This window comes from Aplidium turbinatum, chromosome 5 (assembly GCF_918807975.1).
Source record: "Aplidium turbinatum chromosome 5, kaAplTurb1.1, whole genome shotgun sequence".
NCBI classification, from domain to species: Eukaryota; Metazoa; Chordata; class Ascidiacea; order Aplousobranchia; family Polyclinidae; genus Aplidium; species Aplidium turbinatum.
In genome coordinates this window covers 33,204,011-33,231,139 of record NC_137476.1, presented here as the reverse complement: position 1 = coordinate 33,231,139, position 27,129 = coordinate 33,204,011, and the positions used below count along the sequence as shown (strand labels likewise).

At 36.4% G+C, this 27,129-nt stretch overlaps 2 protein-coding genes across 5 annotated transcripts in view; both read left to right on the top strand.

Annotated features, from left to right (window-relative positions):
- Positions 1-4,478: 4,478 nt before the first annotated feature.
- LOC145770415 (protein AMN1 homolog) overlaps positions 4,479-27,129 on the top strand; it is a 40,701-nt gene continuing 18,050 nt past the window's right edge. For both annotated transcript variants that reach the window (XM_082582059.1, XM_082582058.1), the window contains exon 1: positions 4,479-4,489. The gene's annotated coding sequence lies outside the window, so the exon portion shown is untranslated. The remainder of the gene's footprint in view (positions 4,490-27,129) is intronic.
- Positions 7,297-26,272, top strand: LOC145770042 (cytoplasmic dynein 2 intermediate chain 1-like). 3 transcript variants are annotated; one of them, XM_082581629.1, is made up of 31 exons: positions 7,297-7,388; positions 8,508-8,616; positions 8,958-9,022; positions 9,217-9,272; positions 9,919-10,150; positions 10,640-10,677; positions 12,115-12,142; positions 12,760-12,800; positions 13,418-13,442; positions 13,584-13,624; positions 13,733-13,760; positions 14,315-14,361; positions 15,179-15,206; positions 15,756-15,790; positions 16,249-16,273; positions 16,531-16,623; positions 17,186-17,302; positions 17,790-17,887; positions 18,316-18,442; positions 19,279-19,390; positions 19,738-19,959; positions 20,499-20,643; positions 20,990-21,065; positions 21,486-21,597; positions 22,070-22,182; positions 22,635-22,741; positions 23,197-23,275; positions 23,729-23,885; positions 24,259-24,424; positions 25,307-25,355; positions 26,014-26,272. In XM_082581629.1, the coding sequence occupies exons 1-31, from the start codon at positions 7,380-7,382 to the stop codon at positions 26,128-26,130; spliced, it is 2,697 nt and encodes an 898-aa protein (XP_082437755.1). In that variant the 5' UTR covers positions 7,297-7,379; the 3' UTR covers positions 26,131-26,272. The 3 variants fall into 3 exon arrangements, with proteins under 3 accessions (XP_082437755.1, XP_082437754.1, XP_082437756.1); XM_082581628.1 differs by having other exon boundaries at positions 8,955-9,022; XM_082581630.1 differs by lacking the exons at positions 12,115-12,142; positions 12,760-12,800 and having other exon boundaries at positions 8,955-9,022.

Here is a 27,129-nt window from a genome sequence, read left to right as displayed (position 1 = left end):
CTAACCGCAGTTTCCGCTAACCCTTACCCTAACCTTAGAGTAGTCTATGCTCTAACCTTAACCCATGCTGATCGCAGTTTCCGCAAACAATTTTCTGCAGTTTCCGCTAACCTTTACCTTAACTCTAACCATAGACTAATCTATGCTCTAACCTTAACCCTCGCTGATCGCAGTTTCCGCAAACATTTTTCCGCAGTTTCCGCTTACCCTAACTCTAACCATCGAGTAATCTATGCTCTCTAACCCTAACCCTCGCTAATCGCAGTTTCCGCAAATATTTTTCCCCAGTTTCTGCTAACCGCAGTTTCCGCTAACTCTAACCAGGGATATCTGTAACTACGGGATTGGAAACTCTATTCAGTGCTATACATCAGTAGGGTCATTACATTACTACGACTACAGAAAGATTAACAAAATAAAAGATATACAAAATTATATTTTACAATAATAATACAAAATGTACACTCACATTAAAATTTAATTGATGTATAAAAGTACATTTACAATTCTAGAAAAAAAACGATGAATCCAAAAATGACTAAATGCAACGAGTCCAAAAACCACCTACTGTTGTTCTTTAGCATTTTTTTTGCTGCAAATCGGATCAGAAGTAAATGAGGAGTGTTCAGCAATTAGTGAATATGCTGTTGTATCATCAACTTGTTCACAGACCAATTCAGTATGAAACCAATACGTTTACGATGTCATCAGAACTAAAACCAATAGTCATTCTGGAATTTTTTTGAGGAGCAAACAAAATACAACATGACTGCAGTAATGGAATACAAACAAATAAACAAACCAGGCAAGCGTAGACCTTACAATTTACAGCAGGTAAATTGATTGTTACGCTTTTAGTTGTTCGTTTAGCCTACTACTTGCTGCCCTTTGAGGTCAATTTATGTGATTGTTTACCACAGCAGCGCACAAAGAAAAATGACCCTACTGGTGTATAAAATGGTTTTCAGTTCCACAGAGTTTCCAATCCCGTAGTTATTAGGGCTACCATATGTCCTCTTTTAGGAGGATTTGTCCTCTTTTTTCATAAAAAATGAATTGTCCTCCGAGGACACATGAAAATGCTCAAATGTCCTCTTTTTTGCATTGCTATCATTTTCAACAAGGTTTTATTTTGATGTAACGTTGGCGAAAGCTAAATAAGGCTAAGCAACCATACCAAAAAAGAAAAGTATGTTTTCTATGAGTTGTGGCAGAAGTACAGTAAGCTATCCTTGTTCAAGAAAAGTGTTTAGGGTTATTGACTTTGAGGTTGACAATACATTGCTTGCTGTAGATATGATGGATACATTTATTTCTGTGGCAAACGAAGGCAGTGTTTCTCGATGACCATGTCAGATGTATTTCTATAGTTCGACTCTTGTGTTGCCCATTTGGATGAATGGACCCGACCACTAATTTCATTTTCCGAGTTCATATCCTTTGATTGGATGCTTATTGCTTATGCTGTCTTACACCAAAGAATGGCAGATGGAGACAGCAGAAAAATGGTCTACCACAAGGGAGTGTTTTAGCCCCCATCTTGTACAACATTTATACAAACGACCAACCAATCCATCCTGGTACAAGAAGCTTCATATACGCTGACGATTTGTGTATAACAAAACAACACAAACACTTCACTTCCACGGAGAGAGTACTTAGCGATGCTCTGGATGGGCTGACAACATACTACACGGACAACCACCTGCGTGCCAACCCCAATAAAACTCAAGTCTGCGCATTCCACCTTAGATCCGGGGATGCATCACGCCAACTAAACATTTCCTGGAATGGAACCAACTTGGCACACTGCATCAATCCAACATACCTCGGTGTCAAACTAGATAGGTCCCTCACATACAAATCCCATATCGAAAAAGTAAGAGCTAAGGTGGCTTCTAGAAATAATATTTTATAGAAACTCGGAAACTCTGATTGGGGTGCCCTCCCTGACACAATACGGTAAACTGCTTTAGCCTTATGCTATTCGGTTGCAGAATATGCTTGCCCAGTGTGGGAAAGCTCAGCACATGCCAAGAAAATTGACCCCATATTGAACCAAAGCTGCCGTCTGATTACAGGTTGTCACAAACCAACCAACATCACGTCGCTGCACATTCTGTCTGGAATTGCTCCCCTCAACATTAGAAGAAGCGTGACCAGCAGAAAGGAAAGATCTTGTCAGGACATAGATTTGAGACATCCACTGTATGGTCAAACTTTAGCACACAGGCGTCTGAAGTCAAGAAAAAGTTTCCTTGCTTCAGTTGTCCCATTAGGTCAAGACGATGTCGCCGCTAATGTACAGATTCAACTATGGCAGGAGGGACTGGCAGCCGGACCGACAATGGCCAATATGGAGCTCACACCCATGGAGAGCCTTCCTCCGGAAAACGTGAACCGTGGAAGTATTGGCGATGCCTCAACCGCTTAAGAACTGGTATTGGCAGGTGTAAAACCTTGATGAGACACTGGGGGTATTCAATGGGGAGCACAAGTTGCAAATGCAGACAGTAGCAAACGATGCAACATCTACTCGAATGCCCTGATCTAAAAGCAAGGTGCTCTGCACAAGATTTGGCCGAGTTCAACGATAGAGCAAGAGCCTGCGTGATGCTCTGGGCTACGGCCGTGTGACACACGATGAAGAAGATCAAAGAATAGGATAACGCTTTTCAGCGGTGTGTGGAAGTATCTGTCAGAGAATAATGTTGGCATTGATGATGTTAAACTGTTCGATCTATAAGTATTGTTCGAATTAATTGAAACTGTCAAGAAAACAGGCTGAATTTGTGTATCTTATATTTGGTTTATTGCGATAATTTAACAGATGTGTATAGTTTCATGTCTAATATGGCCTCCAGCTTCTTTCAATATTGCACGAACACGGTTTGGCATGGATTCGGTTAGTTTTTTTGCAGTTCTCTACAATTTTTTGGATCCGAAACCACACCTGAATGATGGCCTCCATGAGCTTCCTTATGGTGGTGCAGTCCTTCTTGCGTGATCGTGCCTTGATTATGCTCCACAAATTATCGATAGGATTTAAATCCGGAGAATTGCCAGGTCAATCTAACACGGTAATCTTGTTTTTTTTTCAAAAAATTAGTGTTTTTTAGAAGAATGGCATGGTGCGAGGTCCTGCTAAAACATGCCCCCACCTTCTGGAAATGCCCTTCGCAGGTCTGGGATAACTTTTTTTGTGATCACATCGATATATCGTTCAGAAATCGTCATTCCTTTCACCGGAAACAGTGATTCAACCCCGCTGTGGCTAAAACTTCCCCAGAACACCCTTCCCAGTTTCCACGTAGCAGAAATATTCCTAGTTAGCATAAACATCCCAGTTTCAATTAATTCAAACAATACTGTACCAAAGCTGGTCTTAAACCTGATAGCTAGCTTGCATTAGTTTTTTTTAAAATGATGGCAGATTAGAAAATGGACAGAATAGTTCAAATATTGCAGAACTATAGATTTGTTTAATGAATTGTTAAAAATCCAGCATTGTTAAAAATCGAGCATGCAACAGACTATGGCTCAAAATGCAAAACGCATGTTTTCTGTGAAGAAAATCAAATGAACAGCAAAATGTTCATTGACTGAATCTGACAAATAAATATGTCGTTTCTAGCACTAGTTGCTACGTTCATCTGATGAAATTGAAAGTAAAATCAACAACAAACAAGATGGTTTATTGTTTCACTGACGTTTCGCGCACCATGACAATGCGCATCCTCAGAGCGAATAACATACAAAATAAAATTTCACCAGGTTATATACTGCAGTGCGATTGAAGGCAAGAAAAAATAAAACACGCAATATTTTAAAAATTGGCCAATGATGTGTGAGCGGTTACTTTCCACGTTGATTTATGTAAAAACTTCCAACAATAGACATAAAAATTCGAAGCGGTGACGACCAACAGAAAAAGTGCGATTGAAGGCAAGAGAAATAGAACACAATGCTTTAAAGATTGACTAATGATGTGCGGTTACTTTCGACGTTAAATTACGAAAAAACTTCCAACAATAAACATAAATTCGAAGCACTGACGACCACTAGAAATTCGAGACAAAATTAGATTGCAATAACGTTTCCAACTGTGTTTAAGTAGGCTTGAAGCCTGCACGTCGAGACAATAATGATTTATAAGGTTTTGGTAAAAAGTTTCCGTCGTTCCGGTTGAGTACATTGCAATGTTTGGATGTGATGTTGATGAAGCAACTTTCTGCGGTGGTGCGTTGATAATAATTACTTTCATTTTTCAAAATTTTCGTATCTGACCAGTTAATTTTGTGATCCTCTTCTAACATATGCAAACAAAGGGCTGACTTTTCATGTTCCATATTTTTGACCGCTCTGCGATGTTCTTTGACCCGGGAATTTATACTACGTTCAGTTTGGCCAATATAAACTGCGTCACAATCATTACAAGGAATTTCATAAACAACACCACATTTATTGTCAAAAGGGGTGGGGTCTTTTGGTAGTGATAAAATATTGCCGATGGTTCGAAATGGTTTCATAGCGACTTTAACTCCGGCGCGATTCAATGCTCGTCTTATCGACTCAGAAACTCCCTGTATGTATGGAATGGTGGTGAAACTGTTATAAGTTTTGCTGTTGCTTTGTTTGACCTGTCGTTTGGTCGAGAAATGAGTGTGCCGTTCTGCCATTTTCTTGGGAAATCCATTAAGTTTTAAAGTGTTATAAATTTGTTTGTTTTCGTTTTTCTTGTTCTTTGCAGAGGTGACCAAGTTGTTGGCGCGGTTGTAAAGTGTTTTGGGAATAGATAATTTGTGTTGAAGAGGGTGGTGTGATGTGTATTGCATGTACCTGTTGGTGTGTGTTGGTTTTTTGTAAATCTCTGTGGCTAATGTACCGTTGGTTTGTCTGGTGACCTTCACATCAAGAAATGCTATGCTTTGGTTGTTTTCAACTTCTTTAGTGAATTGGATGGAGTCTGATATGGCGTTTAAGTGTTGATGAAATTGATCTACTGCGTGCTTTTGTAGTATAACATAGGTGTCATCTACATATCGAAGCCAAATTTTGGGTGGTGATGAAAAAGTGTTGAGAGCTAATTCTTCGATGTGTTCCATGACTAAATTGGCCAAAACCGGTGCGCGAAACGTCAGTGAAACAATAAACCATCTTGTTTGTTGTTGATTTTACTTTCAATTTCATCAGATGAACGTAGCAACTAGTGCTAGAAACGATAATTGTCCTGATGAACACCCAAACTTTTCAGTATTCAAATAAATATGTTATGTTTTTAATTTGTCACTTTTGCTACGTAGGCCTATAATCATCTAAGAAGATGTAAAAATTGTTTAAACGTAAAAATCCACTGGCATTTTACTTGCTTACTAAACATGTCCTCTTTTTGGGTGATGAAAATATGGTAGGCTTAGTAGTTATAGATATCCCTGACTCTAACCCTTGAGTTGTTTGCAGAAACTCCGATCAGCGACTTCGGCTTTGTGCTATTAAACTGCGATCAGCAACTTCGGCTTTTTTAAATTTTTTTTCTCGATCTTTTCAGGGTACAAACTGAGAGTAGGCTACGAACTGTTCAGGGTACGAACTAGGTTGCACCCAAGTAGTTTCACCCTATATGTTTGGTTGAGTCCTGTTTTTGTCATGAGTTGCCAAGGGGGAGGGGGGACTTGTATACCAGCTCCATTTTCTGAATGAAAGACAACTCATAGCCTATCTCTTATTTTTACTTGTATTTTTTTCAGAATTTGTTACAATGCTATTGATATTTGCTGAGTTGTTTTTGAATCAACCTAAAAATATGACTATTATAAAATAATTACTACCTCCTGTACCCATGAAATACAGAACATGTTAACATTGTTAACATGTGGAGATTCTAAGTATATTTGATTAAGGTGTTTTTAATTTTTGTTTAAATAAAATGTAGCTTATTACTGCAATTTAATATGAAATCGGCTGCTAACATTACTTTGACACAGTGATTCGGCTACAATTACATATATTTTAATTGTTTCACCATAGCTGTAAATATTTAAAGATTGTTTAGAAATACAGTACTAAAATGAGATAAATCAGCATTAATTTGTAGGCCTATATTGCCTTTTGAGGTGGTTGGTGTGCTGTGCACCTGGAGAACAGTGGCATACGGTGACCATTTTATGAGTGTTCACTTTTTTTCAGCAGGCTTTAAACACACTAGGTTTGCTCAATGATCTTCTTCATCTGTTCAGTCGTTTTCGACTCTCGGTTACTCTACATGTCATCTTTCTCCGCATCTCTCGATCTCACGCAGCCTCCTTCAATTCATGCACTCCCATACCACTGTCATTTACGATTGTGTCAAGCCATCTTGTTTTTGGGCGCTCCCTTCCTCTTCCTTCGCTTACCAAACCAAGCATGATGTCTTTTTCCATTGATTTGCTTCTCATTATGTGGCCAAAATATGAAAGTTTCTGCCTCACGATTCTAGCTTCTAGGGATATGTCCGGTTTAAATTGTTCGAGAATTTTCTCAGTTGTTATTTTGGCTGTCCAAGGAACACGCAATCACCTTCTCCAACACCACAATTCAAATGCGTCAATTTTTCTTCTGTCTGTTTTGTTCATTGTCCATGTTTCGCATCCGTCAGTTGCAATTGGGAATATAATAGTTTTGATCAGCTTCTTTTTTGTTTCTAATTTTACATTCTTGCTCTTCCAAATGCTATTCATTCCAACAAATGCATTTCTTCCCAGCGCTATTCTTCTCCTTATCTTTGGTGAGTTATTAGAGTCTCAGCTTATTTTTGAGCCTAGAAATATGAATTCCTTCACTATTGCTCACTGTTGCTCAATGATCAGAGCATATCAATCAAAGCAAACTGATGTGATATGATATAAAGAGTCACTGTGCAAATTAAACATGTGTTTGTAACTTTCGTAAAAAGTAAACACCCAAAAAAATGGTCATTGTATGCCACTGTTGGAGAATAATCTATTCGGAGTAAGTGTCATGTGATCACTGTCACGTCAAAATTTGAAAATTGTTGCAAATAAGACCACCCTTTTCTCTTCTATTACCTATATAAGACCACCCTGTCAGAAACCTTATAAGATGCTATCCTCTGACTAACTTATATTGAATGAGTATGGTGAGAAAAGGTTCTACTGCACAGAATGAATTTTCTGAAGATCTGAAAATTAACAATGCATTATTCCCAGTGCCATTACTGTATTGTTGAAGATACAGAACTGTGTTTTAGTTACTGATTGCCACAGTTTTATAGCATTGTTTACAAGATAACTCTTTTATAGTTCGAAGATTAGGCTGTAACTAGTTGCTGATTTGTGTACTTTATATCATTTTCAAGTTTGATCTAACTGATTACGTCCACAATGAGTGAGGTATGGCTGTTGATTGCAAATCTACAATGGTGTTTAAATTTACTGTAGTAGGAGATAGAAAAACTCCAACTGTTTTATATATCTTTATGGATATTGTCTAAAGAAATGTAAATTGTTCATTGTATATCACTTGACTGTAGATCACAAATATTTTTTTGAAAAAATTCCTTAGACTTAAATAACATTATACACACATTAAATCTAATTGTGAAATACTTTACACTTTTAAAAAACTTTTATACTCTATTGGTTCCTAATTTCTGACCTATGTTATATATTTTATCAAAAGATTTTATGCTAGTCTTCTCTATCATGTATCACATAGCCATAATCATCGCGCACTCTCGTGCTCTGTCATTAAACTTTAACTTGGCAAAATATCTTGTAGGATATTTTGATTTCAGATCAAAGGAATTCAAGCAGATGTCTCTTTGTTTGTTCCAGTCTACCTTTGCAACTAAAGTTACTTAAGTAATACCAGCGTTGCTGCATTAATGACATATATCTGCCGATGCTAGCTCTCAGGCATAGTTTTCCATTGATGTTAAAATGATGTATATAACTGATATAAACTGATGTAATATGATATAAAGAGTCACATTGCAAATTAAACGTGTGTTTGAAACTTTCTAAAAAATCTGAATACCCAAAAAGATGGTCGTCATACACTACTTATCATCACCTAGATTAAGTGAGTAGTGTTTACTGCCAAACAACTATATGCTTGTCAATATATGCATCACTAAGTAAGCCTTAACAGTCTGTTCCACCATTGATGGATCTTATAATTTGAACAAGAATAGATTATTAAATAAATATATTGTTGAGTTTGATTCTATTTGAACACACACCACTCAGCAACAACTTGGCATTTAACATAATAAAAACAAGTAGAAAACGTTTTCAGCTATGCATTTAACCCTTAATAAGTTATTAAAATATTCTATTTGAATGAGCCCTAAATATCAGACCAAGGGTGAAAAAAACTGCTAATTTTTTTTTGGAGAGTAGGTTATGACATTATTTGCCGTGACTCTCTTTGACTTTTTGCTTAGCATTGAGCACTCTTTGTTAGTGTTGATAATATTTATTGTATGCATAAAAACATGCACTTTTTAGAGACGGCCTAAAAAGAAAGATGACACTTGGACACAGGAAGAATTATCTTCAGCAATGCGTAAGAAAGAAGAACGTCGAGTTAGGAAAGAATCATCTAAATTGGCATTAGGTTAGATTTTTTTTGTTAGACATTTGTGTAGATAATTGTAACTTGATTTTTATATCCTAAATCCATTATATACATTATAAGTTTCTTTATGTTTGTCTAAATTTATTGATCTACCCCCTTTTGATTAATTGCAAGATATTTTGACAGCATTTTGTCTCAAATTTAGTAAGCAAGATTGATTTGTAGACTTCTTACAAACTGGCTTTGCTTAATTAGTCAATGGGGAAATTATTGTTTTATTTTCTATCTTTGGTGCGATTTGTACATTAATGTGAAAATTAGTACCAATTCACTAGCTTATCGACTGTTTTATTTCTCAAACTATGTAAAATTTACAGCAGATGGTCCTCACAGTTCAGCCAGGTACAAAAGTGAAAGAAAGAGTGCTAAAACTGGTGCTGACAAGGTAAATTAACGAATGGCTTGCATTGATAGCCCAAGTAATGCTTGCCAAAATTTAGCTCCATTTGGATGTAATGTGACATTTTAAACTTATTAGAAATGAGCCACATTTGAATAATTTTTGTTGTCACAAGTACAGTATTGCAATTGCATGATAGTTTTCTTGTATTTAATTTGCTAACTCTTTAAATCGTGCAGAGGTATGAAGAAGAAGATGGTAAAAGACACAGAAGTAAACGAGAAGAGAAAGAAAGGTTTAGTTTCAATAACTTGTTAATTTTTTAGTTTCAACTTTATGTTTGTTGGAAGTGTTCCTTCTTAGAATCATAGTTACATACAGTTTACATTTGCATACGTTTTGTTTTCCTTGACACTCCTATTAATTATTGCAAATTTTTTATGTATAGGCTACACAGTTTTTAAAAAGTTTGATAACTTAACATCAAATACACAAAGTTTTGAGAAAAATTTAGAAATAAAAACTTACCATGAAAAAGACCTTTCGGAATAATGAAACATATAAAGGCAAAAATCAGAGACGACTATTCGATGTAGGTTTACAGAATGTTACAAATACAGCCATCTTCTCTCAATCAGACTACACCCGGTCCAAGTCCCATTTAAGAGGTGTTAATCGTATTATTACTGTATATATCATTTAAATTTTGACCTTTGTTTCAAAGATTCCCGTGCAGAGGGGATAATAATTTAGAATTGAAAAATGCAATTTTTATTGGTGTCCCAGACAGCAAATCAGCCGTTTTTTACACTGATTCAACGTGTGGAGACGTTGAATTAATATAAAAAGCGGTTGATTTGCTGTCTGGGATTGTTGTAACTGATTCGGGTTCAGTTCAATCCAATTCAAATAAAGTGACCAGTTTTATGGTTGTGGCGCAGACCATCGGCGAGCGATCGTAAACGAACAGATCCAAGAAAAGAACGAGATGGGGAAAGGCGACGTAGGGATGGAGAAGATGATGAAGAGTATAGAAGAGAGAAAGAAAAACGAAGAAGGGAAAAAGAAACAAGAAGAGAATTGGAATCAACTGAAAAACGAAGAGAGGAAAGAAGTAGCAGGAGAAGTGATAAACACTATGATGAAAATGGACATGACAGAAGAAGCGAAAAGGTGAGACTTGTCCCGGCTGATAACTTTGTTTTTTTTCGGAATGGCCCGATTCGGTGAGTCCGATTCGGTGAGTCCGATCCCTTAACGGGGAATTTTTTCAATTTTTTTTTAATTATCGGGTACCGTGGCCTAATTATCATTGCCGTTTTAGGGTTAGGGGTTAGAGGTTAGGAACTCACCGAATCAGACTCACCGAATCGGACTCACCGAATAGTAGCAAACCCGCTTTTTTTAACACAAAAGGGCCAATTTTTTGTTGGGGCATTGTTTTAAAGTTAGAATTTTGAATACTAAAGTGTGGAGTGTACTGTACACTGTATGGTGCAGATGTACAGTTCTTAACTTTATGACCCGAAGAGCCATTTAATACTTTTGCTCTGGTGGCACAATCGTGGTTTGTAACTAGCTGTTTATTAATTATACAGTATTTTTCTATTGTTTGTTGAGTGGAATGGGACAGTACATGATTCTTTGCACTTACTTTTACAGGAAAGGAGACACAAAGACAGAGATGACAGAAAACATAGGTATATATTTATGAAGTTTTTAATTTTATCAACAATCATCCGACTTGTGTTTTGTGACACCTCTCTTGCTTGTATGGACCACACGCACAACAAACATTTTGCAAGATTACAGAAGAAAGTTCTTTGCATACAATGTCACTACGTCAGCGGAGCCGAACCCACCAGTCCAGCTTAGGGATAGTAGAAGTAGGGGATTGCTCACTCAAAAAGATGGACAACTGGAGGGTTATAGTGTTATGACAAAATTTGGTGCAAATATAGCTTGACGTCTACCGCCATATGTCGTATACCAAGGTGCAGTGTGTGTGACCTGGCTGCGTGTGCACAAAGTGTGTATTGCCAAAATATATGCATGAAAATACGTGATATCATATTTATTTAATATTGTTCTAGTCATAATAATGCAGCAATAGATTTCACGCTACAGTGGTAACAATAGTTAGCCTCACACAGCTGTAGTAAGGTTCTGCCGATGTTTTAGCACCCAAAATCCCACGTAAAATATAGCATTTTATTTGATAAAAATGAATTTATGTAAAAGCAAAGAAAACTTTTTGCAGTTTTGCCAATTTTTTAATTTCGCAGTGACCTTCCAGCTGTCCATATTGCGAGAAAAATCAGTAAAGCGAGTCGTCCTGATATTCCACTGTCCTTAGTCCAGCTAACTGTTACTCCATGTGGTTACGGAATAGATGAGATGCGGTAGTCTTGTTTTCTACACTTGTCCTCTCTGTATTTCAAATACTCCCGGTTTCCTCTCTGTTATTCTCCATGTGCCCGGTTCACACTTGTCTCTGTGATGGACGAAAAGGCAAATTGAAGCAACAATTGTTCAACTTTCGACGTGGGCTGTTGAGCAGCGCGCTTCAAGGACAACATTTTATCCCGCAGCAGTAAATGGATAGAATGGTCACTTGGTCAGAAAGCAAATACACTAAAAAATAAGCTAAAAAAAATTACAAAAAATTTACATTAAATTTTTTTTTTAATCTTAGTTTATTTTCATGTTATTAAATTATGTTAAAGGCCGTCTGGTTGTTAGGTCTTATTTGTCTATGGTTAAAAAAATCACCTTTCTACCAAAATTGTACTTTAAGTTTAACATAAGGCGAAAAATTCATGCTTTTTACCTCAGTGACCAATCTTGCGTCAGTAGTTCAAATCTTTTCAGAGTTTACTATCCTGTCAGGATTAAGCTTCAGACGAAGCTCTATTCATTCTGGGATAAACATCCTTTAAATTTAGCAACCTCGCTGTGATTCGTGCGTAGTAATTCAATTCAAGTGTTAGTGTTTTTGTTTGTAGCTATGATAATAGCTACAGCCTACTGATGTGTGTATGTATATGCAAATTGTACGTTAAAATTACACAGTAAAATGCACTTGTTGGTTGTGGTAGAACATTAGAAGATTGTTTGAATTTTTGGTCTGTTTTCAGGCAAAGAGATGAAGATGTCGACACAAGGGTATGATATTAAGTGAAGGTTTTTATATTGGTCATGCTGTGCCTTAAGATACATCTTCTTCTCTCGTTTGACTTGTAGTAGCTTAGATTGGCAATGCCTTCTCGTGCAGCCAAGATACGGTAGTTGGGTCCAGTTGTCGAATACCAGTGATTCCACTTGGGGGCCGTAAGATGGGACATTCGTGGAGTATGTGTTGCATTGTTTGTTCTACCGCTCCGCAGACACATATCGGCGTATTATGCAACCCCCACCTAAACAGATTAGCTCCAGTGCAGCCAACGTCACATGTGATCCTGTTCAAGATACATCATCGCTTAATCACAGAACTTTGAACAAGAATGTAAAAAGATATAAACTTAAAACATCAATTGACAATTCAGTAACTTTGTCTTTTTACGTAAGAATAGTAGAAAATCAGTTGAGTGTTTTTATCATGTACTGACACGTTTTACCAACGTTTTACCGTTTTACGTTTTACCAAATGGCAACAAGGCAGTCTAACCTGAAGTTATAGTACGGTAGTAAAATAAAACGAAACTCATATATGTTTATTACTTGCAAAATTTGCGTTTATTCAATGTTAAAATATTCAAGTTAATCGTTATTATAAAACACAGGAGAGAAGACACAAGGAAAGACGTGATGATAGATATTCAAGGTGATACTGATAACTGATCGTCTAACATTAAATTTTGTTTCATTAAAATCTTCTATTTAACCAGATAGCACTGAAGGCATGGAATATTGTTTACAACTAAGTATCCATTTCTTTCTCAAGGCATAGGTAGATTGGAGAAACTATCCCACGTTTAACGGTTTGCACGTTTGAGGTATTACCCCCCAGACAACAAATTCCGTCATTTTTACATTGATATAACGTCCGCAGACGTCATTTTCTTTACATTGATTTAACGTCTGCAGACGTCATTTTTAAATTGATTTAACGTCTGCAGGTTTTTACATCAAATCAATGTAAAATGACGGCTTTTGTTGTCTGGGCCTGCCTGCAAATCAGTTGTTTCAGGATTGATTGCATTTCAACGTCTTCAGATCTTGAATCATTGTAAAAAAATAACTGATTTGTTGACTGGCTAATGGTGAGAACGAACACGGTTTGATGACATGTTTGTTTTAGAATTGAAAATCTTAATTTGAAAAGGATAAACTGGTTCAATACCATTCAATGAGGAGGGTATTGGCAAAGCAATTAAACGCAATTTTGGTACCGATCTAATTTATGTTACCAACATAAATTACTCTTCATTTTCTTCGCAGGGCTTTGGATGTCGATCAAGAACAGGTGAGTTATGTTTTATCAGGCTTAAAACAGTTTATTCATTGAGTGTTTAAATATATGTATGCTCTTGATTGTGGATTTTGGTGACATCACCTCGAATGAGTCAATTTCAATATTCACGCCCTTTTAAACTTTTATTTTAAGGAGGTAAGAAGAAGAGAAAAGAAGGAGGAAAGGCGAAGAAGGTAAGTTGATGTCAAAGTGGCGTTGGCATGCACAACTGCGTAATGCGATTTAAGATATTTTTATGAGATGCTAATATTTTGTATTTTGTTTTATCTCTATAACTTTAGAAAAGAAGAGGAGAGACTGGAAGACAAAGTGAGTAATTTTCATTGATGATTTTTCTAATCCAAAACTTTATGGATGGAATACAGACATAACGCTGCATTTTTTTTCTCTTTTTATTGGGAAAGGACTTAAACGTAAAAATGTTCAAAAAAGGTTTCGTCTTGCCTAGTTTTGTGCTGTGATACTGTACAAACAAGTCAAAACAAATTATGTGTGGCAACAGTGCAAAACTCTCCGTTCAAATGCAAAGTAAAAGCGGAGATAAACTATTTAAGTGCCTGTGAGAAGACTGTATTTTAGCTTGCTTATATTTGTTGAATTAATATGCGATGATGTTCAATGTTGGAAGCCCAGTTGTATTAATTGCGTCGTTACACAGCATGTCTGAAGCTAACCTGCAAATTGGTAAATATCTACATTGATTTATTTACGAGCATTAGCCTACAACCAAACCCAAATGTGACGATGTCTTGCCACTGGTACAGCAACTGACTTGATCAAGTTGGCTCGGGCCTTCTGATGTTGTTGTCTGCCGCGGTCAATTAATTATATTATTTAAAAAGGTAGCGACAATTTATTTCTAGGAGAAACGACCCCGTGACAAAGACAGAGAGAGAAGCAGTAAACTTAGGTAAATGCCAAAATAATTATTTCTGATCTATCGGTTTATTAAGTGATGAGACTGATAACTTTATGTGTTGTTTAACAACGTAGGAAGCGCTTCAGCACTCCTTTTCGACATTGGTCAGTAACTCCTGTTTTTTTAAGTTTCACTTTCATTCGAGTACAATGAAGTTTTCATATTGTGGAGGGAAATGGGATTCTTTTTGCAAGCAATAATGTTTCAATTACACCTATCTCTACTTCTTCTTCAATTGCCTTGTCTGAAACAGGCATTGACGGCCTCAGAGTAGACCAAATATTCCTATTATATGTTGCGTAGATGGTTACCTCCACTAGTGAGTTCTATTGAACTGGATTCGTTGGTATTGTTTCAGTTCTCACGTATTTAACGCAAGGAAGTTTACTCTTGACTTTGCTAATTTTACTTGGTGTATCAGCAATATGGTAGTAAATTCTGCCTCTATAGCCCTGTCGGCTGCGCCTGCCTTTGTGAACGAAGATACGGCGAGACCAAGAAATGGTGGTTTTACTCTCCGATTGTACAGTTAGTCAATGCATTTCAAGGACTGCCTTCCATTCTGCGGCAACTAGTAGATAGAATAATTTCATGCAACAACATTTCAACGATCAGAAACTTTATTTTGTCAATCTTTGTGACCTGCGTCCATGGTTCAAAGCCTTTACAGCCCATGTATGCGAAACTGCCAAGATTAAGTTTTTAATGAGGCTTTCTCAGTCCGAAGATAATAATTCAATCAAAAAATTACTTCCTCAACACACGACCTTGATCACGTTATTTATGATCACGTGACTTTATTGTTTAGATTGAACGATTCGGAATCTTCTTCAAAGGTTGGTCTTGTCCTTTGCTTGTTGTATGTTGGCTTGTAGTTATAAGTTCTAGACAGGATCTGTGACGTTGAAAGTTGTAATAATGCTTCGCAGCTTGAATCGTTTTGCAAGCCTACAAGGAGTTTCTCTTTTTGTTAGTCACGGAATTGCAATAGGAAATTAGTTCAATTGTCTATACTTAAGGCAACATCACGGCTGTTGAAAGAAATGCTTTGCTTAATCAAAGAAAATTTCTTGATCACTAATTCCCACATTAGTCAGCGTTGCTATTTTTTGATCTCAGTTTATTGTACTGTTAGATATTTTTATGTTTTTGTCTCGATTTAATTTTGTATTGAAAGTTATTTGTTATATAAAATTACTTTCTACGGTACTTCCATTTTATTGACGTAACAGTGTCATAGCCAATTTTGTCAATTTTAAAGATTATCCGCTATCTGAATAGTTAGAAGTGGAACCTACATCATAACTAAGACTTCTAAGGTGTTTTCCGGTCATGAATATGTGTGTGCTTGTTTCTATAATAGACTATATGTTTTTTTTCTCCAGCAATCATCATCTATCAGAGAGCTAACTTCTAGCAGGTAATTTCCATGAAAAATTGCAGAATATTGCATAAAATTGTTATCTCATAGTGTTTAAATTAGCCGGACAATAATAATTTACAATGTATGTGACGTTGTGGTTATGTTTATAGCTTGCTTCCATTAGTAACAACTCAGTCCTTCATGAACTGATTTGCTACTAGGAATGTATAACCGCTTGATGCAATCAACCACTAACATAATTTCACTTTTAAAAATCTTTACTATGTTCCACTCTGGAGTCTTGATCAATTAAAACCAGTGGTGGGAAATTTGATTCTCTGACTCTCAGCTGATCATGTTTGTTTCATTTCTTTTTGATGAATTTGATTAATACTTCATTAGGCTATTATTTTATTTAATGTTTTGTGGTTTTTTGATTTCATTCCATGTTTTTAATGTGTCTTGCACCTATTTTGTTTCAAAACTAATTTTTAACAAATCTACTTTGTTTCTAGGTCTGCAGAACATGGGCTGGATAAGGTAAAAAAATATATACATCCAGATAATTAACTTAGCCGTTAAAATGTTAATAAAAGAACAGATAAAAACTAACTTTGCCTTAAAATTTCTGCTTTTGCTTCAAAGCAAGTCATTTGATGGGATTTCTTACATAAATCGTATTTCTGATTTCTAAATTATCGTATGATAGTTTTCATGTCGAACAAAATGTACGCTGAGGAAATTAGGTCCACAACTTCATACTTCGATTGCTTAAATGAAATGTGGTGCACTACTAGGAGGATCAAGAAGATTATAATTACGATGATGAGGAGTTTGAAGATTACGAAGATGATTTTGAAGATGATAATGAAGGGAGAAGTGAAAGTCACGTAAGATAAAATTTTGACAAGCTTCTGTATTTTATTACCTTGCACTATAAGTGACCTTTATTTGTGATGCTTGCGCAAAACCAAGAAAATACTCGTTTTCGAAACAACATTTTTCAAGTAACTTTCAAAAAGCACAATTTAAGAAATTCATTGCAGTGAGTATATTTTAACATTTTGAAAATATTTTTTGTCGTATCCAGGCTTTGGCCAGGTAGTTGAAGATTTAGATCCGGTGGATAGGAAGGCAAGGAAGCCAATGTCCACATTCAGGCATTCTATTAAATGTCTTGCCGAAGACACAATTGAATGCTCTTGACCGGTGTCGAACCGGTGTCATTTCATGCGTTATACCAAAGCTTCACCATTCTGCTATGCAGCCGATTTTGAAAGTTTTGTGTGTATGGAAAGCTTTCACAAACATCTTGTGCGCCATCACTTGCACATGATTTTTCAATTAATGTTTTCCCAATTTCTTCGATTTAATTCCCAGCTTGGTTTCGCTTTAAACATTTCATATTTTTATTCCATACTTAACTTCCATAAATATTGAAATAAAATTTAGGCTGGTGAGGAGGAGGGAGGCTCGGAGGTGAGTGCTGTTATCCGAGCCATCCAGGAGGAGAACCAGAGGGTAACATCCGCCAGAACTTCCTCTGCCAAGAGCGATCGAGACTACGCGGTACTTGGATTAATTTTAGAAATGTTTCTTTTCAACAGTGATGTTCACCCATTTGTTGTTTGGTGAACATAAATCCTGTTGAAATCATTACCGATATCATGCATTGGTAGAGTTGGAGTTAAGCTTTGTGTAGTTCATTCTGTGTGTTTGCGGTTTGCTGCTGTTATTCTTTAATGTCTTTTTTGAAATACTTTTAAGTGTTTTGTTCCATTGAACTTCATTATTAAACAGGCAACCGCAGTGACGGTTATGGCTAGTTGTTGTTATTTCTTTTAGAGGAGTATATTTGTTTTGGGCTAATGAATGAATTGGCTTTCGGCTCTTGTGTTGGAGGCTCACACGAAAAACTTCCGTTTACTAAGAAGATTAAGAGTATTTGTAGTTATTCTTATGAGAATGCGACAGTGTCCCTAGCCGCCTTTTGAAGTTTGATGTCTTCATTTTTTCCTTTGTGCTTTATGCCATGTTTTCTATCTTGATGTTGCAGGTATCAACAGAATCAACTCCATCCCCTCAAGTGATGACGACTAACATCAATTTCAAAGCAGCCAAAAAGTCAAAGAGTAAAACAAGTCAAAGGGTCTTGTGAGATTGCTTTAAACTTTTTTTTGTTTAATACGTCTTTGTATATTGATATAATGTCTGTAAACGATGAATCATTGTAAAAATGACCGAGTATAAGTTCTGGGTATGTAACATCTTCACACTAGACGCATATTTGTATGATTGTCAGTTTACTGATTCATTGCAATGTATTTTCCACCTAGTGTTTTTGTTATTGGATTACTGCGAAGGAAAATTGCATCTCTACAAGCCTTCTAAACATCCCGTTTGATGGAAATTGAAAGGAAGAAGCTATGGTCGAATATTTTTCATTACTTTTAATGAGAAATTGTAATTTTAATGGCAACTTATTGTCTTTTTGTATTTTAATGAAGTTACTTCTTTTGTCTTGTATTTCAATTGAATTTTATTATTTTCACGTAACATTATTTCAACGTAATTGACAACAGAAAGCGTCGGGATGACCTCATCAACCTCATACAGCTCGACGTGATCGCCTTCGACCTGTTCGACCTCCCCCCGGTTACGGAGTATAATTTCTACATCAAAAACTTTGGAAGTCAAAATTCTCGACAGGTCGGTGGATGTCAAGAGAGACGATAAAATTGATATTTTGAATTTTTGAACTGCTTTTAATCTCCCCGCTTTCGGCTTTGTGACTAATAAGGAAAGCGTATTGTGGGTGTTCAGGAGGTTAATGGTTCGCCCCCTTTTCGAAAGTACACGTCTTTGGCATAATACTCAATGACATGCCCCAAGGTGGACACATGGCTGTCTAAAGGTACGGCTAGACAGCCAACGGCTTGACAGAAACGTGACAAATCACGTTTTGCAGAAATTTCTAGATTTTGCCAACTTTTGGCGACTGTTTAAATGAATTTTTCTAAAAATTATATTTTTTCGCCTTCTTTACTGTTTTCCCCAGATGACACAACAGGTTTTAACATCTTCAGATGTTGAAAAACAAAGACAATTTGATTTTGAAAATTTTAGTCAGACTGTTAATTTTTCAATAACAGTCTGGTTGAGCGTTTTTCAACTTATTTTTTTCTCATTTGTTACTGCTTCCCCAAGGCAGCAAACAGCTTTTATGTCATTAAGAGATAGTAAAAAGATCTCAGAAAATGTCAGTCAAACACTAGCGGTAGCGGTAGTCAAAATCTGCAAAATGTGACAAATCAGGCCGCATCTCTACGTGGCCATGGTGGACATAAGCTTGTCTTTCATACTTTTCCGTCCATCTTTCTAAGTTTTTAACTTAATCTGCACCCATTTTGGAACAAAATGATTCCTCCATGTGTAGTTTTCCTATGCTGATAGACTATTCTATCGAGACTACATTGCAATCTTTATACGTTTGTTTGCGTTATTTTAGCATCATGAAGCAGTTGAACACCATAGTACATTCGCAGATTTCTACTCAATGCAATGATGATGCCTTGACTGTCGAAACACAGACAGATCTTCCTGATGGTGTTGAAAAGTGGACGCAGAATCCTCAAGAAGGGGAGGTTGATTGTGGAGGTTAATTTATTTGGTTTTAGGTTTAATCAAAATTGTATAGAAAATTAAGTCCTGTTGTGGTACCATGATATAAAATGTCGCACCTACCTTTAACCACTTTTATGGGCTCCTCTGGGAAAAAAAACTTATATAACCCCAAGATTTAAACCTTTTGATGCGATGGACGTTTAATTGTAGAATGTTGTTCGTGAATGATTTAATTGACCATTCCATGATTTAATTGACCATTCCATGATTTAATCGACCATTAAGAAGATGCTAAACTTCCTCAGTAATATTAATGGATTGTTTCGTATTCCTAAAAGCCATGAATCGCAATATCTTTTGCTTTTTACGTCGATGTCTAGGGACAACAACTGAGCCGGATACAAACCGTGGAGAGGCGTTCCTTGCACTCATGCGAGAGGGCTCAAACCGCTTCGGAAGTTTCATAACTCACGCCAGCAGCCTTGTAGATGCCTCGTTTGCTGAGGCTAACATATGGAGCGGCAGCAAGCCAGGGAACAGGAGCTCCCTGTCAAGTTGTGTTTCTTGCACGAAGTTCAACACCAATCTCTCGTACTTGCAAGGTGAGTTGTCGCGTTTTCCACGCAGAAACATACAGCTTTGATGATATCTAGTACAGTATATTGACTCACTAAGTATATTTTAACTCGTTGAAAACTTTTTAAACAAGGTTTGTAAACAATTATCTATATCAAAGAGAGTTAGCACTATTTTGAAAATAGAATGAAAAGCATGTCGGAATTTAAACAAAAGGCCAAACAAGACGCAGACAGTTTAATTCTTAATGGAGACTATAGCTGATCAAGCAAGATCAATCTGTTGAAGAAGTAAATCACTAAGCTACTGTACTTAGCTTACTTGATACAGAAAGCACGTAAACTGTTGAAACATACCTTGTTACAGAAATTAACATGGCGTGATGGTTAATGAACGAGAAGTTCATATAGTTCCCATCCAGTTCATATAGTTCCCATCCAGTTCATATAGTTCCCATCCAGTTCATATAGTTCCAATGAAGTTCATATCGTTTCCATAAAGTTCATATAGCTCCCATGCAGTTCATATAGTTTCCATGTAAGTTCATACAGTTCTCATGCTTCAGGTCGTCGGATACTGCACACTGTGTTTGGAGACGGAGGAATCATGGCTCTGTCCTTTGGAATGTCCGACCGTGAGGTAACGACCAGGTTTGATCGGAAGGGGATAGTCACTATATGGAAGCCAACCAACACAGAGCAACCTGACAAGTAAGTACGGATCGAAGGGACCCTGGTTTGATTCCCAGTCATGCTATTGTTTTTATTTTATATATCTATAGCCGATTCAACGCTAGAAGTTCTTTTGAAAGTTCCAAGTTAAATATTTCTTGGAATCAGACTTAATTGAGCTCGAAGTCATGTGGGAGAAACTTCTTTCCAAGTTTTAGTAAGAGGTTGAGAATCATGTTGTGCATTTTGCAAATCTGAAAAGTTTTAACTTTGAGATTTGACAGGTTGTCAATGGCATACCTGAGTGAATAAGGTGATGCCAAGCTGTATCCAAAACAAAACATTTATCAAGAAATTCTAAAATAGATATTTATTAAACATTCAGGCTTCTGATCTGCGATGCTCTTCCCATTACTTGCTGTTTTGTGCCAAACAAAAACAATCTCCTTTTCGTAGGGGCGGTGAGTGTTATCTACTTCACATAACTTTACGAAGATAATTTCCAGACAGCAAAATCCGTCATTTTTATATTGATTCAACCTCTGCAAACGTTGAATCAGTGTAAAAATGACGGATTTTGCTGTCTGAAAATTTCAATACGGTTGTTTCATGCAGTCAATTTTCGTGCTGATGTCGTCTTAGACTATAGATCGTGGTTAACTTTCTGTAATTTTCATTCCGTATCGATCCAGCCAGTTTTTATGTAGATTCCACGTATGCTATCGTGTTTATTCGGTGTCGTCAAGGTTGTTTTCGTTGTTCTTAAAGTGTATTGATTCTGATTCCCGGTTACCTTGCGCCGATTGCTATGTTACCTCATGCAACCATCGGAGGAGCACAGTGATCCTAATTTTCCGTAATATCTTGTACTTCCACCTTAGGATGACGGCAGTGTGTTGATGTACGACCTGAGTGAGCCGTCCACGATGCACCAATGCATCGAGATAGAGAAGAATAAGACAACTGTCTTCAGAAATCCAACTTACACAACCGGTGAGGAGTTTACTTTATTACAGTGGTTGTCAGCTTTGATCAGTTATCCAAACCCCGTTTAATGGCGGCTCTAGAGGTAAATTATGCGGAATTACTCCAAATGACTGTACATGGGTTTTAGTGCACTTTAATAGTTTTTCCTAAAGTCAGTGGCATTAATAAATGCCCTTGAAAGTTTTTCTTTACCCCAACTTAAGCCATTGGTTTATTGTGAGATAATTTTGTAAAGTTGTGGCAGTTTATTTGTGATCACATGATCGAAAATCGTTCTTTACGTCAGTTTTGCTTTTGCATTCATTCGAAGGGACCCTGGTTTGATTTCCAGTCATGCTATTGTTTTATTTTACATATCTATAGCCGATTCAACGTTGGAAGTTTTTTGAATGTTTCGAGTTAAATATTTCTTGGAATCGGACATAATCGAGCTGATTGTCTGGTATTGTAAAGTAATGCAATTTTAACGTATTTTTAGGTTGGCAAGCGGACGTTCATACCAGTCCAATTGTTTGTTTAAATCCTGTTGGAACCTTTCAAAATTCCAATCAAATATTTTCTCTTGAGGAAAGTGCTAGGTTATGCGTTTGGGTGAGTCAATGAATATAAATATCGTGAACTTCATATCACTTACTTTTTCCGGTTAGTTAAAGCAGTGATAAAAGTATGTAAGTGAAAGTATGAAATAACGAAAATAAAGCATGTATAAAGTGAATGCAATCTTATAGTGTATGTGTCTTACTTGAGTGAAGAGCTCTTGAAAACATAGATGATAAACTTTTTTTTGTATTTCATATAAAACTCTTAAGAAAAAGGATTTCTGTGCGTTTCTTGTTTTCCTTCGCAAGTTTAGACATGTGCTTTGGTGTAGCGTTTATCATTACAGTCCTGTGAGCTTCTAGGGCCGAGAGTCTATCCTTTCACCAACCCAGATTTACAATATTCCGGACTCCCGGACAGTTGGACAGTTTATAAACATCAAGAACAATTGAAATAACGGATTGAAATTAACATGACATGTATATGCGATTCTAACTTTTCAGACGTTTGTTGAAATAATATCCGACATTGATGATGACGTAGGATTAGTTCCTCAAGGCCGAGTGAAACTTGTTAAAAGCACAACGATTGATGTAACTTCTAGGAAAAAGTAAGAATGTCTGATTTTTGGAAAAAAAGCAGAGAGATCACACTACATTGATGAATTCAAGTTAAACTTGAATGTAGATCAATGTAGTGTGATGCTCTTACTGTATTGTTTCATTTGTTGTTTTAATTTATTTATTTTATTTTTATTATCTTGTATTTTTTAATTATTATTTTTATTATTATATGACTATATTTAATTGTTTTATTTTTTAATTTTACTTTATTTACTTTTATTTCTCTGCTTTTTTGTTATTTATGGTTAGTTTTTGTTTCTTATTCAATTATGCATCCCGTTTAGATCATTGGTAAACTTAAAAGGAAGATTTTTAATCAAAAGTTCATTGACAAAGTTATATCTTGTAGTTTAAGAAAGTTGTTAACTTGTTTAAGGCCCCAGTGTATTGACGTACATGCGGTATGCATGAAGCTGTTCATTGACTTTTCTTGTATTTCCAGCACGTCTGCTGAGTTGGGATGCCGAACCACTTGTGCCGTGTGCCCTGATTCCAGTGTTTTCTACGTAGGCACGCAATCAGTAAGTGCAGTTTTGTATTCATAACAAACAAACTAATGCAACTTTGTTCATAAATTACCTCACATCGCTAACATGTGTCACATTGGATAGCCAAGATCTTGTATGACGCTACATATGCAAATAAAATCCAACACGTAGCTCAGGCCGGTGTTTAGAGATACGAGTTTTTCTATCACACATGAATTCCATGAATCATTAATATTAATTTGAAACCGCTGCAACCTGTGTCACCTTTTTGAGATGTCAGGAGATTCTTATACAAATATACTGTATGTAGATCAAATCTGTTATTGTTATTTATGAAGAACATATTTTTAGTTTATTTTCATGTTATTAGCCTATGTTAAATATGCCGTATGATTGTTGGGTTATATTTGTCTATGGTTAAAAAGAATCACCTCTCTACCAAAATTCTATACTAATTCATTAATATATCTTTGGCTGTTCTGGTAGGGAGAGGTATTGAGCATGTCACGTGACCATACTTTGAAATCATATCGTTCCCACGGCGTTGGAGAGGTGACTTCAATATCCGTCAGCCGACTCAGTCCTTCCCTGATGCTGGTGTCATATAATGATGGAAGGCTGTCCCTTTTTCAAATCAAACAAGGTAGTCTATCGCTTTGAGTTGTATTAGGCTATTATTGATGACTGCTGAGGATACTGGGTGTAGGGTCTCAAAAAAAAAAAAAAAAACACAATCACTTCCGATTAAGTGCTTAAAACACAATAAAATAATTAAAGATGATGGAATGAGTCATATTTTCAGTAATATTTGCAGGGGTCAAAAAGTTGGCTTGTAGTGAGAAAAGTTAACAATTACTCCAATGAAGATTGGTATTTGATAGATCAGAATAGAGTAATGATGTAGAAATTTACATGTAGATTAAATAAAAGGCCCATCATACGTTTTGCTGGTATCACTGTAACTTACATTCACTTGAGATATATTGTATTACAAAGCATCGTTGACCGTTTTTTAGAATTTCCTACAATGACGTGGTCATTAAATGGTCCCGTACTCTTCTGTGATTGGTCAAACTGCCGTTCTTCCGTCTTCTTTGCACTGGATTCGTCCAATCAGCTTCATGTATGGGACTTAATGGCATTAGACTCTGCCCCTGTCGCTTCTGACGCATTCGAACACAAGTGAGTGACTCTCTCTATTTGACTACACAATATTTTAAAACTTAATAGTCTTGTTTGTTTCTCTTTCAAAAAAAAAGAACGTAGGCCTACTTAACGTTTCCAGCGACGACGAACATACGTAACGTTTACAGTAACGGAGAATGTAAAGAGAACGTACGTAACGTTTACAGTAACGGAGAATGTAAAGAGAACGTACGTAACGTTTACAGTAACGAAGAATGTACGTAAGAGAACGTACGTAACGTTTACAGTAACGGAGAATGTAAAGAGAACATACGTAACGTTTACACAGTAACGAAGAATGTACGTAAGAGAACGTACGTAACGTTTACAGTAACGAAGAATGTACGTAAGAGAACGTTCGTAACGTTTACAGTAACGAAGAATGTACGTAAGAGAACGTACGTAACGTTTACACTTTACAGTAACGAAGAATATACGTAAGAGAACGTACGTAACGTTTACAGTAACGAAGAACTTAGGCCTACGTAAGAGAATGTACGTAACATTTACAGTACCCAGACAGCGAAATCCCTCATTCTTACATAGACGTTGAATCAATGTAAAAATGACAGATTTGCTGTCTGGTTAACGAAGAACGTGCGTAACGTTGGTTGCGTTTCAGTTGTTTTTGAGCTGAACTGAAACGCAACCAACGTTACGTAGCCTGCTTACGTTCTCTTTGGTACGTTCTTTGTTAAAACGTTGGTTGCGTTCTTGCAGCTGATGCGGTAGATTGCTTTAAAAGCGATTAAAATGATAAAATTGACGTTTGGTTATATTTCTTGCTATGTTATTAGGCTACTTTGAAAAGCTGATGGAAGGTTGTTTTAGCTGAAAAGCAAGAATTTACTGACAATAATTTTCTACGTTTTCTTTCAGGACACTTCGTTTTTGCGTTGATCGCCAATCAAGTAAAACGACCGATTTGGTATGTTGTAGGTTATGCGGTTTTAAATGCAAATTAGGGAATGTGTACTTAGTTCTCTGTTTTTTTCCAATGTGAAGCTGGACAACACGTCAATAGAAATCTTATTGTAGCCTACCATTATTTTTAAATTTTTGCACTTCAAAAAATTTTGCATCCTAGCCATAGTCCACGATCATGGTATCCTTAATGAGACAGTGAACCTATAGTACGCGTATTTGTAATAGCTTAAACCAGCAATTCTTAATCTGGAGAAGATTGTCTTCAGTTTTTAATCTTGAAAGAAAGTTGCATCAAGCGATAGTTGCAACACATGCTGCAAAGTTTCCATCGGTCCACTGAGGAATCTCAATCCGATATTTTTTTTGTAGCCAAATCTACTTTGAGTGTTTACATTTGGAATAAATCTGGCAATCGTGTGTGGGGAAGAGTAGCCTAATATATGCGGAAAAGGTTAAGAACCACTTGCTTAAAATAATTAAATAGATCGAATTTTCTGCGTAATCTTGCCTTGTAAGCCTTCGACGGACTGTGCACGTTGCTTGGTCGTGATGAGGTCGTATCATGGAAGGTTACACTTTGAATTCTAATTGCTCGTTCATTGGTATTTCTTTATTCGCAAAGGCGTTGCTTGGTCATTGGTCAACTTTATGTTTTACAGATGATTGCGTATGATTCATGTTCTTTTGAAGTCCATCGCATTTCTCCTCATTTTACCGATTCAATATCTGCAGATGAAGATGAGCAAATGATGTCTTTGGTTTTATCTTTCGGCTGACATCAATTAGTTTCTTTTTATTAGCTTACTGTGACCCATTTTTAAATTACATTCAAATGATCAGATTGATGTTGAAACAATGTCATGTAGTGTTGGATCAACGGAGCATTGATATCGAATGGAATTTCATGGAAAAGCTGCAATTATGCTCATTTGCAGAATAAATATATATTTTTAGAATAAAGTGTCATATGTTTGTGTTAAGTGAACTGAATAGACAAGGCTTCTAAGCTTAGTGTGGTAATATATATTTTACATGTAGCCTAAAGATGATTGTAGGCAAACCGGGGCGTGTTGTCACAGGTTTGGGGTTTTTCGATTTGTGCTTTTGCTATATAGCCTACAATGCAAGTGATTTGATTATAACATTCGTACACTGTCCACTTACACTTCCTTTTGCCACTAGTTAAACTTTTTAACCGCAAAAGGATTTCAAGAAAATCAAATTTTTGTAAAAAAAAATTTGTGACAATACGCCCCTGCACGGGGCGTGTTGTCACAAGATTACAACCGTTTTTTTGCACATTCAAATTTTGAAAAGTTAGGCTAGTGAAATTTACATCGATGACCAAATTTTTGATACCGTAATAATTTAATTTAAGCTAAACCTGCTGTCTTTTCTTGACTTTGCTAACCTCAAAATAAAGATGACTCTTAACGAAGCACGTGCTACAAATATAGACTCGAAGCAGTCAGTGCAAGTACAAAAAAAATTGCTGTGACAACACGCCCCTTGTGACAACACGCCCCGGTTTGCCTTACTTGTTTTGAGATTTTAGATGTTAATTGGCTGTCTTATGAAATTCTGTTTGCTTGGTAGACATTCTGACTAACTTGGCTATCCAACTCCATTAAAGTATTTCCACACAATTGTTAGCCTATTATAGCCTAATTGTTAGTCATCAGAAGGTGTTCTCATAATGTTGCAGGCCTATAAGTTAACAAAAAAGAATTTGACATTAGGCTACACTAAGGCCTACAGAATAACGAAACAATAGC